General features: G+C 40.7%; 2 protein-coding genes across 2 annotated transcripts in view; one reads left to right on the plus strand and one right to left on the minus strand.

The window, feature by feature from the left end:
- Positions 1 to 215: 215 nt before the first annotated feature.
- Positions 216 to 3559, minus strand: znf503 (zinc finger protein 503). Its single transcript, XM_068721376.1, has 2 exons — positions 2930 to 3559; positions 216 to 2574 (listed from the first exon to the last, which is right to left on the minus strand). Exons 1-2 carry the CDS (start codon positions 3182 to 3184, stop codon positions 1153 to 1155), a joined length of 1677 nt encoding a protein of 558 aa, XP_068577477.1. The 5' UTR covers positions 3185 to 3559; the 3' UTR covers positions 216 to 1152.
- A 6460-nt stretch (positions 3560 to 10019) lies between these two features.
- lrmda (leucine rich melanocyte differentiation associated) overlaps positions 10020 to 20788 on the plus strand; it is a 191006-nt gene continuing 180237 nt past the window's right edge. Inside the window, exons 1-2 of the mRNA XM_068721388.1 lie at positions 10020 to 10252; positions 10905 to 11005. Coding sequence (XP_068577489.1) covers positions 10211 to 10252; positions 10905 to 11005 — 143 coding nt within the window. The 5' untranslated portion in view covers positions 10020 to 10210. The remainder of the gene's footprint in view (positions 10253 to 10904; positions 11006 to 20788) is intronic.

The raw sequence follows: 20788 nt of genomic DNA on the forward strand, positions 1-20788 counted from the left end.
ATTTTAATCTGAGCAATTTTAAAACGCAGCTGTGCGTAAAAACGACAGAAAAATCTGTCCTGGTCCAACTCCTGGCGTATTTCACAGATGTTACTTTTTATGCTTGTAAAGTAGGAAGTAAGCTACAACACCTGTCAAATAAAACTTATTGACAAACTTTACCCACCAGTAAACTAAATGATCTCATACAAAAGCCCGGTTAACTCAGTGTACACACACACACACACACACACACACACACACACACACACACACACACACACACACACACACACACACACACACACGCACGCACACACACAGTCTCTCGCTCTCTCACACACGCGTAACCAATTTTCACTCTCATTCAAGTTGCATTTAATTTAGGTTTTTAACACGTGCTCTGATAAAAGTAAAAGTTTAAAGCTTTTCAATTATTTAGCACAAAAACTAATGTAATGGAAAGAAAGAAAGAAATATGCAAACTATATCAGCAATTCGTCAAAATGACTTCTGATGAGATAGCAATTAATTGTTTTTAAAAGTATGACAGGAACATATGTATATCATGTTGCGGAACTTATCAATGAAGTTTTCTTAACCCCATTAATTTAACAAACCAATTTTAAAAACTGAAAGTGGAATATAAATTCAACTATTATTTAACACTGAATAATACTTCAGAAAATGAGGCACACGGAGATATGGAACAGAATTGTTTCTTATTTTTTTCCAGAATACATACAAAAAAATACCAATTCTCTTCCCAAGGTGTACACCTGAAAAATAACGGCAATTTGAAATGTGGACACTTTCTGAAATTTAAGAAACAAACATGCATGTAAATTATTTTCTTCTCAATGAGACATTAAATAAGAACAAATACAATCATAGCAATTTCAAATTAACATCAAAATGAAGACCCCTACTTTAATTAGTACTCTAACATGTGTGTGTTTTCATTTTACCTATAGAGTTCAGTTTCAACATAATGCACTTTTTGAGTTGCTCAAATATTTTCCATTTGCAGCTAATGTCGCCTGCTTTTAAGCAGACATATAAATAAATACAGTTGAAGTCCACGGATCCCGCCCATAAGTTTAGCGCTGTTAATATAAAAGTCTTTATATTTGCATTCTTAGTACTATAAACTCTTCAAAGTCATTTTGTTCCTCACTGGTATCCAAGCGCTGATGCTGTGGTGAGTCTCTGGCCATACAGTGCATACGGGGAGTAGTAAGGGCCGGTGGCAGCGGGGACGGGAACCGGGCCACCAGTTGGCAGGGGACTTTTGGAGTACGGGTGGTAGCGGCTGCTGAGTCCTAACGCGTGATGCGGGCTCCTCAGAGCCAAAGTTCCGGGGCTCCCGGGGGGACCTGACGGTGGCATGTGCATGTGGCAGGCCATGGCCGCTGCTGCAGCGTTGGCCAGAGACGAAGACCCGGGATAACCAGATATCAACTTCTCCGCCCCAGTAAAAGCCGTGTGAGTCCTCAGGTGATTCAGGAGCTCTTCTGACGAGGAGAAACGCTTGTCGCATGGTCCATTTGCCGACACCCAATTGCAAACATGGGGGAGAGGGTCATTGGGGAGCATGAACCCGTATGGGTACAGGGGGTGTCCGCTAAATGATGGCGCCGAGGAATGCACGCCGTGAATGTGGTGTGTCGGGTACATTAGTGGGTAGCTGTTTTTGAGGGCGTTAGCGGCCGCTGCAGCTGCAGATTCGTGCGTGCATGCACTGGCTGCGCCCGCTAAGTGGCTGGCACAATGGTAACTGAGGCAGTAAGGGTCTCTGCAAAGGCTGGCTGACATGATGGACGGTGGAGAGGCTCCAGCCAAAGGGCTGGACCCAGCCTTACTGCAGCCCAGCGAACTGGCCAGCTGTGCGTTCACCAAGCCCCCTCCGTGGGACAGGAAGTGCTGAGGGTAACCAGCGTAGGCCCCAGCCAAGCTACCTGGGTAGGTCATACCAGCTGGAGGCAAAGGGAAAACTGTCTGCCCCGGTTTGTACGGAGAAACCGGCGCCACAAGTCCTGACCCGAGAACGGATGCGGAGGATACAGAAGTTACAGATGGTGAGTCCGATGAGGAGGTTTTAGTGCCAGGCGTCGTCTCCTGGTGTTGGTTGACCTCCACGTTAATTCCACCACAACTCACACTTATCCGGCTGTGGCTAGTGGTGCCGGACCCGTCCGTAGAGCCATTTTTATTACAATCAGACTCTTTCTTTTCATCCCTCTCCCCGCATTTCCCATCGGACGGCATCGGGGACGCGGAAGTGCTGGAGTTGGGGCTGCCTGTCCGCGGCGTGAACGGCTGGCAGGTGGCGCTCGGCACTCGGAAACCAGACTTCTCTCCGCTTGAGACGCCCGAAGACGAGTCCTTCTTATCTGAAGGCTTAGAATACGGTTTGAAGCTAGATTTGTCATCCACACCGATGTCACTCATTTTCAGGGGACCAGATTTAGATTCCTTCTCACTAGATCCATTTGATGTCACGGAGGACAATTTGGAGGAAGGCGGTGGGTCCGGTTTGCCGATCTGAGAGCAGGTCTGCGCCAGAAGAGCCAACGGACTTTTCTTGGCATCTAGCTGCAAACAATAATATGACATAGATGTTGATCAATGCTATTACAATGCACATTACATTATTTACTTTATAATAACAAAATATACAGCCTGAGAGAGAACATAAATAATGTCTCTATTCGGATTTCCAGGCGGAACTATAATGTAATTACGCACGGCTCTTCCGTGTACAAAACTACACTCGTGTTGATTATTAAAAACAAACTTCATACTAAACACCGAAACCACACTTGACCAGCGGATATTACGGGATAACTGCATTAGTCTTCCAAAACATTGTCACGCGAAGCGTTGACTGAAATCGCCCACCTAACACTGTGATTATACTGACGTTAAGCGCTCAAAATGTCCCTCTTACCTCTATAGGACTGATCGGGGTAGAAGGCAAAGGCTGCAGATACTCCGGGTGCAAAATGTGTCCCGACCGTGCGGTAAGCATTTTCAAAATCTTGATGGGAAGTCGGTTTGCTTGCCGTAGTGGATCAGACGGGGGTGCGGCGTGGAGAAAAGGCTTGTTGATGCTCGCTGAACTGCTATTCCGAGAACTGCTGCTTTCCCAGGCTAAACAAATACCACTATTCTTCAGGACGGACGCCGAGGGCGATGTGATCATGTCCCAATTGTCAGGAAATGAAACGGCAATGCTTTCGTCAGATTCATTAAGAAAATCAAAAAAAACATTGAGCTTCTCTCTCTCTCTCTCTCCCTCCCTTTCTCTCACTCTCTCTCTCTCTCGGGTGCAAAAAAAATCGTAAAAACGGTTCAATAACGAGTAATCCGGGTAAAAGAAGCGAGGCGCGGCAGCTGGAAAGAGACCGTGCGAGTTTATCGCAGATCCGTGGCTGTGTCTTGCACCATGAGCGCTGCGCCTTGAGTGCGTCTGTCTGCAGGTCCTCGCTCTGTACTCCTGAAGTACGAACTGGTAGAAATGTTCACTTCAAAAGCAGCTGAATTAGTCCGAGATTAAAGCCTTTGCCGCCTTCCAATCAAATGGGACCCTGAGGTGATTGGAGGGTCAAGGGGATGTGACGTTCTCCTCTTTGTAAGCGCCTCTATTTCGACAGCTCGGGGGAGGAGATAGACTCACAGAGTTTGGTTCGTGGGAACGCTTACATGGATTTTAGACGTGGGGTCTTACAGGTCCTGGGCTCACCGGGATAAAAAATACTGTGTGAATAATACAATAGATGAACAACCTCTCCACCATATAGAAATAGAAGGCATCATTTACTAACGTTGACTTTAGGTTATTATTTTGTCTAATATACAATATCACTCGAGTTTTTGAGTATGGACATCAAACGGCAGTCAGTTTGTTCATGCTATTTGCTGCTGTGAGGTCGTGTTTGCATCATCAACAACACATTCATTTTCATCTTAGTCTGATTTTTAACTAAATTGTAAATTCTGCTGGCACATTTTAGGCTATCTACTTTTTTACTGCTTCATTACCATTAATAACTAATGCTAATGCGTTAATTTTAGGCTAATATGTGAAATAAACCTTTCGTTAACAAGTATTTTGTTATTCTCTGCCGAGAGACACGTTCAGTTTGCGCCACTGCGTCCGCCACCGGGACTTTTTCTCCACTGGCAAACATAAAACCAACCGTTTCAGCTCGAATTCCCTAAACAGACAAGCGTTGACAGGAATAGACCAATGTAGTGATGGAGGGATGTGAATGTCACATGTTTTCAGTATAATATACACCGCCCTTCTATTTCTATCTCCACCCCTCCGTCAAGTGTCAATTCTGCTCCACCGCAATCAATCAGTTATTTGTCAGACGCTGTCAATCCGCCGCTTGATTTATGTCAGCTATTGTGGCTGATTACATGCCAGTGTGACTGCAGGGAAAAGAACAAATGGGAGATAGACATTCTGCAAGAGACACCCAAGTTTTCGCAGGAAATAAATCGATTCTGGAGTTAACATTTAATTTTTTAGATGCATCGCCAATCGCCGACCTCCACGGTCCAGACAATGTGTGGAATGAGAAGCAAAAGGCGATGACTGAACTGTGTTTCCATTCTGCTCTGGCCTTTTTCAACAAGGTCTACAACTTTTTGAAGTTCTTCATCAAACACCTCGGAGGTGGCACACATGATGAAATTTGAATAACTTGCAGACAATGTATAGCTGTCAGGGCTTTACGGTGTTAAAGTGCTTTTGCTATATATAATCGGCCGACTGGTGTTAACAAGAAGCGGGGGAAACACCACGAAAAGCGTCCGTAACAAATTAAATAAAATGAACAGATCACATTATTAATAAAATAGAAAGCTAAAATGTACGAATTAATAATGTATATATCCATTATATCTACTATATTAAATGTAGCCCATCCTTCCCAGACAAGTTTGCTCAAACAATCTGCAAGATAAAACATTTATTCAGAAATGATAATGTGTTACAACCCGGTGAAACACCACGGTCTCTCAAAACAGAACCCTGTCCATTTTGGCTAAACGCATCTGCCATTGTGTTGTTAAAACCTGTCATCTGCCTCGGGCACACTGTCATCTGCAACAAGAATAACAAAGACGGGGAACAAAAAAGAAATCCAGACATTTTATATTGATGTCAGCTCGATTTTATTTACATACAATGAAAATGATTTATTTTCTCTAAGAGGTAGAGAAGCGGACAGGGAGAAAGAAAAGAAGAGAAATGGTCTGTCAGGCCGTTGAGAAAAGAAGTTTAAAATGCCTTGAACTATTCAACCGCTGAGATGGCTAATCAGTATTGAGGCTCCGGGGCAATCGGGCAGCTTTTCAATGCGGTTTTCCTTTCATCTCAATCGGGATGGAGGCGCTCAATTAAAAGCCTATCAGTTTGTAAGTAAATCAACGCCTATCAAAGTTGTCACATCAAACAAAACGATTATTATTGCAACCCGCCTTTGCCATTAATCTCTTTCTGTGATAATCTGCTTGACAGGTCAACTTGGAGAGCATGAAAACCTGGAGTGGACAGTCAAGGGGCAAACTATATTTTCTGGTGGAAAACAAAACACACACTATGTACTGGAGTTCATAATCTGCCACAAATATAATTTAAAATAAAGGATGCAATGCATAAAATAATATAAAACATTTTTCCCCCAGGTGATAAAAAGTAGAATCTTTTCCAACAATTTAGAAATTAAACTGAGTGTTACATCAGAGAAAAAAAAGCATTTTTTTCAGCTAGCAGTTGAAAAAGGTTGGCTTCACCTTATAGGCCTACACTGGTCTGCATGGCTGACTACAACGTTGTAAACGATGTACGATTAAATAAAAACAAGCAATACTTGTCCTCTCTGTGAATACAAAAGTCAACATTTTGAGATCACGTGTCACATAAATAAACAGCATTTACAAAATAGGCCATCAGTTCTTTTCGTTTTAATGTGAGTTTGTAAAAGGAGGAACAAAGTGTAAATGAGCTGAACTCTATTCGCTCAAATGTTTCCAGTGTTTTTGTCTGACAGAAAGGGGGGGGGGGACGGACGTTTCACAATATGCAAAGATGTGTGATTGATAACAGGCTTGCTGTTTTCTGCAAGGGCTGTCAGTCCGTGACACAATACGTGAGTTATTAGGGCAAAGAAGGGCAGCCATAAATTTTCACTGTCAGGCGAAAACCCTCTTTATTGTCCGTATGACGAATGGGCTTCTGCACCAGACACCAAAATTCTCGGCATTCCCCTTAAATGGGAACACATTTTTGCGACCATAATTCATGATATTTAAATAGAAAGTTTTAACATCCCCGTATATTTCATAACACTGACATGCTTATGAATCACTCTTCGCATGCAAATACAAGTATTTACATCTCGTGAAGTAATGTGTTTGATTTGGAGGTTTAGTGTAAGCTATACTGGGCCGACTTCTGACTGTGAAGCGAGGAAGAACACATTTCAAGGTTGATTTATATAAATGTACAGCCACATGAAATAGAAATTACACAATTAAGCAACTTTCTTATAAGTGCACCTTCACATATCATAGGCTAAATGTATTATTTAAAAAACAGACTACTTTTTTTTATAGGCTTTGCCTGTTGGAGCACATAACATAACGTTATTATTATTTTATCTGAGCTTTCATTCTATTAATTATTTTGTGGCGATATTCCAGCTATGAACAAAACCTTCAAAAAAAGACGCACAATTTCCAAATAACATTAACAGATAAAACGTGATACACGCTGTAGCCTACAGGAGAAAACCAACTAAAGAACATGCATGAAGTAAAACTCCGCGGAGGAAGGACAGCTTTACAGGAAAGTCCGTAACATGACATTACCTGGAATCATTTCCTACTAAGCTCCGATGTAAAGCGTCAGAGAGGCAAACGGATAAAAAGAATAACACTGTCAGAACATTAAGACGTAGTCCTTCTTGTCTAAACGAGACTATTTTTGCATGACACAAACACACCAGCCATTACATTCTGTAAAATGTGTAGCACCGCAAAGGGCACAGTGGAGACTGAAGCCATGCAGACTCTCGCTCTCTCTCCCCGGGCAGGCAGCGGGGGGAAAGTGAGCCTTTTTTTTTTTTCGCGTATGGGAGGTCCCGCGTGACGTCACCGAACATGCAGCGAAGTACAGGAACAACACGGTGTTCCCGAACTTCCTGATTCTCTTAACCAAGTGCCACCTTGCGCCCCCCCCCCCCTTCCCCCTGAAAATTCGCAGGTTTGCCTCCACACTTCATTAAAGCGCTACAGCACTCATTAGCACAGCTCCAAGGATAAACATAGCAGTGAGGTAAGCTCTGCGTCAGTGTTTGGCTGCAATGTCTGCTGCATTCAGACGTCCTCTCAGTGCTAAGTGGCACAATGAATGAATGAAAGATAGTTCGGTATTAACCTTGATGAAGAATCAAGTAGGCAAACATAAAAAAACATACTTACCTCGAGACCTCATATAAGAGTTTACACAACTATTGTATTAAGTGATCTTATTGTGTTGTTGACCTGCAAAGCTACTCTGAACTATGAAAGTGTGCCGTAAAAATGAGTCATATGCTTGATATCAAGCTGTAAAGGTTTGTTTGCATTCACACTCAAAAAACATGTTTTTTTGTATTGAAATTAGTATTTATTAAAGAAATCTTTGTAATGTAGTGAATAGAAGGAAGGTGTGACAAAGCAAGTACGTTTAGCTGTCAGATTGTGTCTGATATGAAATGGGATTTTATTTCAAAAACTTAATAAAGCAATATTGCTACCACTTCCTGCCACCTGTTCTGTGAGATACAGGTCGGCTTAAATCATTTTCACATTCACAAGACTTAATATAAGAAGTTCAAAATATGAAGAGAAAGATATAGTGAGCAACAAACAGATGTGATGATATTTCAGTTGCAACTTCGCCACAGCTCTAAGACCTATAAGTAATTAAATAATCACGTAACGGCCATCTATCTTCATCCAGTTTTTCATCCAGCAATACCACAAACAAAAAAAGTGTGACTGGGTTACATGCACATATTATTACTATTATCAAGAGGTCACTATCATATACAAAGTTTACCTGCAGTAGTATCCATCAGATAGATTATCATAACTGAAACCACCTGTTGCCCACACACTTTAGTGACATTAAACCATCATTATTGTGCTGAGGAGTAGCCAAAGAGGTCCATATCACTCAAGCAAATTTCTTCCACCATGTGAGGCAGTTTGTCCCTTGTGTGTTTCTATTCATAGATGCTGCCGTTTCATTTTGCATTCTATTCAAATAACCTCTTGGGGACAATTCAAGTTTGAATATTAAACTCCCAAACTGTGCATGCGTGGGCAGGGCACAGGTTTGCAATCAGTCACTGAGTACAATAGGGGTTTTAATCCTTCTTCCACCTTTGACTGCATTGCAGAAGCCATTTTGTTTTGACTAAGACTGTTGTGTTGTACTGTTATGTTCTGACATGGTCTAGGCCAAAAACAATCTCACACATAATGTCAAAAACATTTTGAAATATGTTTAATCTTAGAACTGAAAAGAAAGATACCATATATTCCACATCACAGATGGTGTCTTTAAGTGGAGCTAACCGCTAACTGTGAAGTCTGAACAGAGCGTCCCTCTCAGAATAGGGTCGTCTGCAGATAGATCAGACTGATGAACTTTAATTCTTAGTTTAGGACAGTAGAAAGTACATTTAATATAATTTGTCAACTATTTAATTTTAATTTTATTGTGTTGTGACCATTCTCTCTTTTTTTTCTGGTCTCTCTTAAATGGACTATAGCTTATGATATGCTAATTGCTCTGACTGCAACTGCTTCTGTTTATGTCAGGTTTGAGTGTCACTGTGAAGTAGAGTATTATAATTTCACTGATTTTAGTTTTATACACTTGACAATGGAAGCCTCAGCCTCATTTCAGACTGGCTCATTCACTGAAAGCTATTTGGTCCTGAATGCTAAGTGTTGCAAAGTTTCGGGAAGCAGTTCTGCATTGCTCCCTATATTGGAAGAAGGGAAGTTTACCCAATTTGGTCTATATTTGACATATTTAACTAGTTTTACTCAAGTAGAAGATCTGAATACATTGTCCACTGCTGTTAATTTAGTTAATTGTCTCTGGGTCATCTGAGATTGCTTTACGTTTATGTATTCTTCTTATGTCCAATTTTTCTCATTTTCATTTATCCATGTATCAATTTTACTGTCAAAATGCCCTGCTTTTTTAAAAATCTGTTCATTTTGTTATTGAGGATTGCAAATTCATATTTTTTACGATAAACTGCATCGTAATAATTGATCTTAATGTTTTTTAAAAAGTGTGTTAAGAAGTAATTTCATTGCAACAGGAAGGTCTAGTTTTCACTGCCTTCCTGTTACGCAACAACTCTTGTGTGCACTGAAATTATTTGACACGCAGACACTCAGCAACACTCGTTTTCAGTGCATGTGTGCACATTGTTAATGCATATGTGCACATTGTGCGATGTGTTTTCACCCTAATTGGCCTTCCATACAAAACCTGGGCAAATATGACCAAAACTATCTTAACGACTAGCTAGCCACAACTAAGATAAGTGAGAAATTAGTTAGCTTATTAACTTAACATTGGGGAAATTGAGGCATTGAAATCAGTTTGATCTTGAATTACGTTATTAGTTGAGACAAGATGCAAGAGATTTTTAACTTTTCTTGGTAGCCTACTTGGTAATTCATAAACAGGTGAATTAAGCCTACTGATGCTCTTCAACAGGTGCTGATGGTCTTCTGGCTGTGACCATGTTATAGCAACACTGTTTAATTAATTGCTTTCTTTAAAACGTTAAGCTGTTTAAACTAAACCCAGTAGGTTTTCATACATGTAAATAATGGATGTAATATAAGAGCATTGTGTCAGGGCAAATCTTTTACTGTTCTTTCATCAGGAGACAGGAAAAACACTCGTGTTAGCGTTCTTCCGCACAGCAGCAGGTCAGCTGATTGAAACGGCACGCGGAAACTGTAAAGTCATTTGGAAAACGCCAGTAGATCTCCAAAGAAGCCGGGCTACGTCCACAAACACCACTACTTACTGTTGATCACAGCGTGTTTCTAACGTGAGCAGGACTCTGGAGATCCACTCATATAGCGTATCTGAAAGACACAGAGACGACCGAGCTGTCATCGTCAGGAAAAAGTTATGGCACATAACGAGTCGTTGGTCGCTTTGAATGGGACTCAAGTAAGTTTGCTTTGAAAAGTGTTTGTGTCGGACTTTGCCCAGCTCTCTGCTTTGCCCCAGTTATATTTAATCACTGACTGTTAAAAAAAAGGTGCAGTTTGCCGGTGAAAAATGCCGAAAGAGTTTCGTTTACTTCTTCGACATCACCAGTGTCATGTGACACAGTGTAGCTAACGTTACAGTCGTGACTTTCTGTTTTCGCAGTTCCTCCCACAACTTCACTGCGGGGAGAAGAATGTTCTCAATTTGCAGCAATATCATTTTATGCAACTTAAAGCATAACTTAAAGCATGTTCGTATGTTTTAAAGTGTTGACGTTGTATGCAATGCATGCAATGATCATTGGAAAGCATATAGACAAATATTAAATATTTGCAAAATGATGAGCATGGCTTCAGTTACAAACTTCTATCCTATACGTCCTCGCTGCGGGGTTAACTGCTGCATCATAGCATTATATATAAATATAAGATATCATTATGAAATCATAATCATTGATATCAAAATCTATTCAACTGATGTTCCCAAATCATCATTCTTTTAAATGTGGCGCATCCTGACACAATATTATTTTGCTGTGCTCATGTTAAGGGTGCTATTAGTATTGCTAATCTCACGCATATCTCTCTGTGTTATTTTTTTATTCTTAAAGATTTCCTATATCGGACATGACTGCACGGACATCCCAGACTTCCTTGGAGACACATACGGCCAGTTTGCAAGAAGGCTGGATCTCAGCTTCAATCTGCTCAGGTAGATGACAGATGCAAAGGCAACAAACCTAATCACCTGGATGCACATGGTCTCTCTTTTTCTCTCTCTCGCTGTCTCTCACTCACCACACACACACACACACACACACACACACACACACACACACACACACACACACACACACACACACACACACACACACACTCAGTCTTTTACTGGGAGACATGCATCTTTACACGAGGTGCAATTGAATGTGTGCCCTTGGTCTACAGGTGGTCAGAGTGTCATCATGACATCAAAGAGCGGAATGAAAGCTAGAGCTGGGCTGGTGACTCGCTGTTACAGGATAAAAGGCGTGATCGATAAATGTGACATGCTAATTTGGGGGCAAATGGAAGAAAAGATTCCTCTGTCAGGACATGAAGGAGCACCTCATGGCAGCTGCTTCAGAGGGGGCTGCCATTTCAGCAGCAGGACTAGCACAGTCGATCTGGCAAGTAAAAGAAAGGAGATGATGGTTATGAGGTGCTTTTGTTTCATGACTGTCAGACCATGAAGGCATCTCAATAGAGGCACTTTTTTCTTGGATCTTTTTGTCTCGAGGCAGTGCTGGAAATGTGGAGCCCTATATTTAACTGATTTACATTGTGTCATTTTGCGAAATCCCTCAGTTACACACAGTGTTCAGACCAGCTGGAAAAATCAGTTTGGGGTCAATGAATAGAACCCACTGTTGAAGTGCCTTTGAGCAAGGCACTGTGTAGCTGTGTGACTGTGAACCAGATCTATGTTGGAAAGAAAAACTATCATCAGTACCAGGAAAAATTGTGATCCAAGACCTATGATTAAAATATTTACTGTATTCATGTGTGCACACATTTGCTTGTATGAGGTAAATGATGACGAGGATTGCTGAGTTTGAGGTTAAATTAACCTGAATATACAGATCAATCAAATTGCATGTGTAGGCTTAAACCTGGTAAGCAACAAGTTGAACAAGTGAAAAAAATTTAAGTAATCGTTTTGGATATTTTTCTGCGGATTTGTTTTTATGCTTTGTCTCGCAGTGTCACCTTGTTAACAATCTATCTTGTTCTTAATCATGTGCCAACGACAACATCAACAAGCACGACTATGTGCATGGTATCATTCACTGCGTCACTTCTTGTGTGTATTTCTGGGACAAAACGTAGTTTGGAGACCAGGAATACTCATCTGGGATTCCTCCTGGTGAAAGATCTTGTAGTGTGTGACCCACCGTCGCTGGTCAGTCAGAAGTGTCTTCAAGACAGCAGGTTGTGTAGTGTGAACACTACAACGATGTTTCGTGTGAATCTGGCTTAACAGACATGATAGCTAGATGCTATGACAGCATAGGTTGTAAAAAACATTGTTGTTGTTTTTAAACTCTGTATAAGTGTCCCTTAGTGCTGGTATATTTATTGTATTTCCAACATTTTGGTCTGCACTACATTCATCAGGTGTGTGGCACCACAGAAATGTGGTCAATAGTGACCGTCTATGTTTATAAGGAACTTTTGTGCTGCTGTTTGTTCATATACCGGATAAAAGCTGTGTAGACTGGCGGTGTTATAACAAATTCCGATGTTCAGAAATAATTTGCTTTAAGCTCTGCAATTGGAAAACTAACATTTAGTGAGTGATTCATTAATGCCCGAGTGGATGATCAGAATCTTTTCCATATTAGTGGTATCAAACAGCTAAAGGTAAACGAGATATTCATGTCATTGCTAACTTGCTCTAACTGGAAGACTTTTGAGTAATCTTTACTCTTTACACAGAATGATTGCCGTTAGATCATGGCTGCTATGTGTGTGGTTCAAAACAATTGAATAGTGAGGGAATAGATGTCTTGGTATTACCTTAAAGGAAGTGATGTTTTACGTGCTGCAAACAGCTTTATGAAATCTGACTGAAACAACCCTTATGTGTGTTGCTTCCAGGGAGATCAAGGCTGGCATTATGTTCCTCGCCTTTGAACCCGTCACATTACGGACTTGATGTTAAGAATCAAATATTTATGACTCAGATATTACTAATTCATTATTCATTTTCAGTTTGGCTAATCTCAGATGTCAGATATCATTACTAAACTTCAAAGGGTGGTATTGGCAGAGAAGTGGTGCAGAAGCAATGAAGCGTTGCACGAACCGTTTGGGGCTCATATCAATGGACTATTGATTGAATTTTTGCTAGTGGGCAAAATGATCTGTTACATGGTGCTTCATCTTTTTCTCCTCTACACAGTGTGTTTAAGTGGCTCACAGTGAAAACTTTGATATTGCAAGCTAACGTAGTCTCCCATTTGTAAGCACAGCGTGAACACTGTATCTCTATCCATAGATATAAAGTACCGGTGTACATTACTGACCTGTTAGGGTGGTTATGCAAACCTTTGCACCCTTACACACACTCACACCACAGACTTATGTATCCAGTATTCTCTCTTAAATTTGCTCTCTGCTGCTATTGGTGTCTGTATGTGCTCACATGACACCTTTGGGAGGTCATGGGTGGGTGGAGCTGTGAAATTCAATAAGCAGCTCAACATGTGATAAAATTATATGCTAACTATGGCATAGCCACCCCCTCAGTAGTTTTGATCCCTATAAGAATGCGCCTAATAGACCGAGGCCCCTCACTCACAGCTTAATGGTGAAAAACTTTTCGTGAAAAAAAATAGCCCGTGAACTCTTTGTGCCGCTGCGCTTGTGTTGAGTTTGGTGTAGGGCTGGGCAATTTCATCACGATATGATTCCATTGAAAGACGATAAATTATCATATTGAATTATTGTCCAGCCCTAGTATGGTGGTGAGGACCAAATCAAAGCCCATTATATTTTTGACACAATAACTTTTCTAACTCCTGGTGGAATACCAAACACTTCAAGTATTTGCAATCTCTTGAGAACATAAGTACAATTCAACTCCGCTTTAAAACATTTATTTGGCATAACATTGTTTTTCTAACTGGTGGGTAATTTTTTTTGGAATACACAGTAAAATAGATATTAGCTTAATCCACTAAAAATTGGCTTGTAAATATCACCTTTAAACAGAACGTAGCTTATTATGGCTAAAATGAATGTAAAGGTAGACTTTGTGCTCATAGTTCTGACATTTCACCTCTATTTTAAACAGTTTTGGGCCCTTTTCACAGCAGCCATTTGACATGTAATTGCAGGGTGCACAGGTGAGATTGAAAAAAATAATTATTTCCCTGTTCCATTTAGGTGGCTGGTGCCCTGGTATTGTGCATGCTGGCTCACTGTAATGGCTGTGACACTAAATAGAATGGGACCTTTATCAGTTTTATCAATTACACCTGTGTTTACCCTGCAATTACATGTCAAAATGGCTGCTGTGAAAAGGGCCTATTACCGGATTCTCCTGAATCTTGCCCCCTATAATGTAGTCTAAAATATTAAAGACAATATTTAAGCTTCATTGCAATATAAAATTGTTGAGAATCACAAATTATACTGAGCCATATATCACAATATTATATCGTTATTCACCTCCTAGCTTCGACATTACGCGTCAGATAGTGGAGACATTTGTGTATTGACACCATGACCTCGTTTCAGTGTCAGCTCAAGCAAACCAGGTGCAAACAGATGCGCATGTTATTGAGACTCTGTGGACTGCCTTCAGCATCGTGCACTTCTCCATGCTGCTTGACTGAAATCGAGAGAGAGACATTGCCAGAGTTTGTTGTAGCTAATATGCTTATTTCTGTCAGCTCAATTGACAACGCTCATCCAGCAACCTGACAATGCGTCACAATGAGAAGAAATGTACTGGCATCACCTTTAACTGAGTCCTGCATGTTTTTATGTGTATGTGTGTGTGTGTGTTGCACATATGTTTGTGTTTGTGTGCATGCTTGTGCATGTTTGCTCGCATGCAGTGTTTGTGCATCTGTCTCTGTGAGCATAACTGTGAGTGGCTGGGCAGGTAATGGCAGGGTGAAATTATGGTAGCGGGCTGTCACACCCACACCTCTCCCTCTGTGTGCTGCCGTGTCAGCCTGTCTCATCAATGTGTTGAGAAGTGTGGCTCACAGGGAGATTTCTGTCTCAGGACAGGCTTGGATAGTATTGTGTCGTCCACTTTGTTCCAGGTCAGGTGTGTACACAATGCACTGAGTGGGCACGTGCTGTCTTGACATGGTTCCTTTCTCTGACTGGGGTGCACTCTGGGTGCCTGCATCTGTTACATGCAGTGTTACAGCCCTGGACCCATGAGGGTTGAGGAGGACACATGTCTGTGAGTCACAGGATGAATCCTAATGTTGTTGGAACAGTGACAACCGGTCTACTCAGATCTGACATGGCCCTTTTGATAAACAAATCACATTTTTGCAATAGCAGCTTTTGTGAAACCCTAAACCTAACTAGAAAGTGACGCCTGCTCTATTTTACTTAGATCTGTTTTAGCTAGTTAGATCTGCCTATCACTCATCCTCTCAACACATGTGATACCGATTACTGCACATGTAATGTTAAATTGCATGCAAAATGTTTGAAACAACTGTCAAATATTTGCTATGGTTGATTATAATTGGAGTCATTCCAGTTGATCTCATCTGTTAAACAAATGCTAACAACAGCAGAACTTTATTAAAGCGTAGTGCTTAAAATGTATACAAAAATGAGAACATCTGTACAAACTATTAAAATATAATATTTTTTTAGGATTCCGTTTTTATCTGATCATTTTGGTGGCTGTAGGTTGTGTTAGTGTTGTATTGAATTACACTATGACAAAGACATTTCAAATCTTCTGTTCAATGTGTAAAATATTGGAGAAATAGTCACTTGTGTGCACACCTGAAATGAGCAGGAGTTTGGTTAACTGGAATTGTTATTTTGATCAGAAATATTTTTTGTACAATAGCGTTGTGTCAAGTCCTGTATGTGATTGAATAATCCTTAATGGTATCACAGTTTCACTAAAGGTTAAGACTCCAAAACAAAGTGGATACGTATGCTCTGAAATTTTATTGCAACCACTGGTGCATTGAGAGGAAAGTCACCAGTTAACATGGAAACCACTTAACCCATAACACTGGTACTTGACTCTCTCCTCCATCATTGGTAGCGTTCTCCTGCAGCGGCTGACCTGTATTCTGTCTACTGTCAGACCGGACTAATTTAACACATCTTGTTGTTAACATGAATAATGCTTTTAATGGCAAGCCTTAATTAGCTTGCGCACCATCCTCATGCTTTGTTGTTTTTTTCACCCAGTGCCACACAAGTAAATACATTCTATTATTTTAAACATGGTCAGGTTTTGGTTAAGTTAATACAAAATTGTAGGAAGGCAGCTGCCTTTAATTTCTGACCATATAGATATGTAATTAATTTATACTTAGAAGAATAAGGTGTACAGATGAACTCCTGACATTAGACTTTTAAGTTGAAATTCCTTCCCATTAAGAAAGGCGTGTCCATGCTGCACTTTTGCATTGCAGATAACCTAAGCTACCTGTACATGTGTGTATACAGAATGTGTGCATGTAAAGTACGTGTGTGCCTGTGTCTGAGGTGGTATGTGCTCACCCAGGCTATGTTGGTGATGGCAGGCGTTTTGCATTTTAATGACAAATCAAGTATGCTAACTCGCGCTTTAAAACGAAAGTGCTCTAAATGTCGCCCGGCTGTCAAAATGAGATGTAAGTAGTCTGATGAAAAGAGAACAAAGAAGACAAAGTAGGGAGGCCTGGTACACTGAGAAATGAAATAAAACCTTGTATGGCCTGTCAGCTGTGTCGTTTTATATTCATATCTAAAGAACATTATAGTATTACTCCGCCGCTCATGCCTCACTCATCTGTCTCTCTTAATTCGTCACAGGCACCGCTCTGTCTTTCAAGTTGCTGTATGTCAACACAGGAAGGGGCCTGCTAATTGACAAATGAGTGTCACAGACATCAAGTGCTCCTTTTCTATCCAAGCTAGGTAGACTCTGGTTGTTTGATGGTGAGGGGGACAGGAGGGGCGAGGAGGGGGTCTGTTATTGGCAGAAGCCCAGTAAGAGGCATTAGACCAGTCCTAGAATGAGAAGTGACAACGGCAAGAGAGCCTGTCATTGTCTTGCCTAAGTGTTCAATCTTCAGAGATGCTGGTATGCAGATAAAGTGTCAGTTAGGAGGAGAGGAGATGAAACATTGGCAGTATGAAGTCCTCAAATCACTTAACTGGGAGCGTAGAGTGTGTGTGTGTGTGTGTGTGTGTGTGTGTGTGTGTGTGTGTCTGGTAATAGTGGTGGCGTACTCTGTTCTGCTGAGGAAATATATTCCATATCCGATCTATCAGGCCCGTTTAGGCCCATATTCTAGGATAACCTGATCTGTGTCTCATAAATGAAGGAGGATGCAGAGCTCTCCCAGCCCTAAGAGATTTAAACCAGAAAGATGAGAGGGACATGGTCTGGCAGGAAATAAGTTATTCATATCAAGAACATTGATATTTTGTATTGTTGTTTGGTATTGGGGGGGGGACAACCTTTTTAATTTTCACTGGGATGTTTTTTTTAAATGATGTACTACTCCTGGGAAAGTGATGGCATGACAAAGAGTTAAGGGTGTTATGCTTGATAAATGGCTTGTCCTTTTCCTCCATATCTCCAATTTGAGGTTGTATCAAAATTTTCTTTTATGCAGTTTATGCAGTTTAAACAGTTATCCAGTGCCAACAGAGAGCCTGAGTTAGTGAATCCTTTAGTGAAGCAGCAAAGAGTAATTTGTGTTTTGTTGTGTCGTATGTGATGGCTCAACTCATTGCAGATTATATTTTGTCTCAATTTTACTGTTTTTAGATAGATCTGTAACACGTTACATCACGAGCATCCCACAAATAAAAAACTCTTACTGCATTAAGTCAATTAAGAAAGCAATCTTCCAATCTAACTAAAAGCCAGCCAAAATCTGTTTTCTTTCTTTGGCAAAATAGACAACTTGTATTAGATTGAAAGCTCTTCCACAGATTGCAACTAAACCGCAGTAATGTGGCGTTCATTATGTCCATTGTTTAGTTTTTGTGTTTTCTTTGTCCAGCAATGTATTTTCATTCTTAAGATAAATTTGCTTTAATAAAAATTGGCCTGTAGGGTAGAAGATGTTTACAGATGAACTGCACATTTTATCCTCCCTAATGGATCTCATTAAATGTGGTACATTTGCTCTGAAGCAAAGGATTTCTCTTAAGATCTGATGTTTTGATTTGTTCCTATACATCTGGCCTCGTAGTTAACGCAAGCTGCATTTGGAATATGAGTAACATTTCAACACATACTCTTCATTAAGTATATGTGTTGGATGGACTACATCCACAGTCTGTTAAGCCATGTCAGTCTTCTCAATGGAAATGAAAGTATGAATGTAGGTTTTAAAGGGAAAGCACACATCCAGCAGTATTTACCTTAATTACAGTAAGAACAAAGAAAGCTAAATAAATAGACTAAGTGGAGTAAGTAGATCAAGGTCTTCCAGCTTTCTGCTTCTTGATGTAGTTTCACTCTTGGATAAGTCATGTAAGTGAAAATATTGTCTTACTTACTTCTGCCAGGCTTGTGTTAGGAAGTGACACGTATTACCATGGCAACAAACTGTCCTGTGACACTGTGCAACAATCCTTGATGTTGCCAACAGCATTGCAGACATACACATGCAACAGTGCAATCAATTCTCCCAAGAGTTGTTGAGTGTCAAGCAACCAACAATAAAGATAAACTTGGTAGACTCTTGTCTGTGTTTGCAGATATTTACATAACTGACCAAATTTTCTGGAATAGTATGATGCAAAATCTGTTTAGGATTATCAACAATATTCTGTGAAAAGTCCAAGATCAACAACGTAGGCGTCTGTTTCTACTTTCCAACTTCCGTACCCTCGTAGGTGGCACTCTGTCCCATTGGTTGAAGATTTCATGGGTCACAAATATATAGATTCGTCAAATGTTGCATTTGTTCGGGACTACTTTCAACAGCGGATGATTACACATTTGGTGCTCTAGTGAGAATCTACAGCAGCAGGACAGTGTAGGTGGCAATGGATCAAAATAAGCTACAGTGTCTATGTTAATCATAATAGAGGAGCATGTCACCCACTGCAACAGTGTGGCCCATTGATGTGTTTTTAATAGCTTTTGGAAAACAATGGAGGTCCACGCCACTGAGGGATAAGCTATATCAGGCTTTGGCAGAACAGTGGAGCAGCTAGTCTATCAACTACACAAGTCCTTTACCCTCCGTATAACATGTATATAAATCTTTATCTCTCTGTTAAAGCACAACAAAAGTCCACTGATGGCTGGGGAACCATCTGTTAATCACTGTCAGGAGCTGCCATCAACCTTCTAGGGCAATCCACATCCTCCTCTCTTCTTCAATATAAGGCCATCTTGTGGTTTCGGTTTCTGAATGGAATGGAACATCTTTATGTTCCTTTTGTTCACATTACATATACTGGGCAGCGATGCCATTCCTTTTATGACTGCGTCACATTTTTTATTGTATATCCCAAGACGGATGGCGTGCCACTGACACAGAGATTTACAGGCCTTCAGCTTGCAGTGGCAGAGCTTTAGAAGGGTCTGCTGACATCTAGCCAACACTTTGGAGGAGGAGAATAAAAGCTGACATTTTATTGGCTCTAAGAGAGCGAGAGAAAGAAGAGTTGAGGGGGGGGGGGAAGAAAGGAAAAGAGATTCTGTTTCTCTACTTTATATTTTTCAGCACTGCCAGCTGTCACAGGGTCCTTGCTAAAAAGAGTGGATTTATTGGGTATTATTTAGAAACTTGTCAGTGGTAATGACTGCAGCTATGATTTCAATTATCACCCACTAAATATAGCTTAATTCACTGCCTTGCTGGCCATAATGAGCCACCCTGACATCATTTTTTAAAAATCCGATACCATGCTATTTTAATATTTTATGTTGACCACCGATTTCATTTTCCTCCCTGGTGCTTGGCATGTGGCAAGGTCCCACTCCCTCATGTGCAGTTGGATAGTCAGAGCTATTGAGTTCAAAGCTGTCCCAGGAATATATTTTTTTCCATTGACAGAAATCCAATTAGTTTTAGTACACAGTCTGGCTGAATAAAAAGGGTCTTAAAATCTACAATATGTTTCCTTAGCGTTTTACCAGAGTGCAAAGCCAATGATGGATCTTTATGATTTGACCTGATGGGGCCCAAGTGGACATACTCCCTTTTCTATTCTGGCAAGTGAAAAACAAACCATCCATATGTCTTACTCACTTTGATAGGCAGAGCAGAGTCTTTGATATTGCGTAAACATCTACTGTACAGTGCATGCGCTGGCTAAGATCTTAACTCTTGTACATATTTAAACACTTATTAAATACTTTACAAGGGCTACACATATTCTGCCGAAACACCATGTAAATATGAGAAGGGGGGGAAAAGTCAGATCTATAATTCAGTAGTGACATGTTTAGTAAGTAGGCGATTTGAGGAGAGTTAATGTGTACTCAGGTTTTGATATGGGGGTGTGTGCATTTTTAAGCAAGCATTTAAAAGGGGGATGATTAGGACTGGCACTCAGCTGTCAATAACAAGCTTGCCACTTGAAGTTGACGATGTGGGTGAATTTTGACATTGTGAAGCTGCTCCTTTTCTTCAGTCCTCCTTCTGCGACACTGGTTTAAAAGTATGTTATACATGGAAAGCCATTCAGGAGAGCCGCTAGCGATTAGGACCTCTCAGCATTTTCTCATTAAAAAAAAGGAAAGAGGGCGCCAACTTATGTTTGAGATACAACCTGTGTC

The sequence above is a fragment of the Cebidichthys violaceus genome, unplaced genomic scaffold (genome assembly GCF_023349555.1).
Source record: "Cebidichthys violaceus isolate CVI_PGR_0920_01 unplaced genomic scaffold, fCebVio1.0.p SCAF_10, whole genome shotgun sequence".
In the NCBI taxonomy this organism is placed as follows: Eukaryota; Metazoa; Chordata; class Actinopteri; order Perciformes; family Stichaeidae; genus Cebidichthys; species Cebidichthys violaceus.

Coding starts and splice junctions, on each gene's coding strand:
- znf503 (XM_068721376.1), bottom strand. CDS start 3,184: ATGATCACATCGCCCTCGGCGTCCGTCCTGAAGAATAGTGGTATTTGT. Junction 2,575..2,929: donor CCCCGATCAGTCCTATAGAG/GTAAGAGGGACA, acceptor TATTGTTTGCAG/CTAGATGCCAAGAAAAGTCC.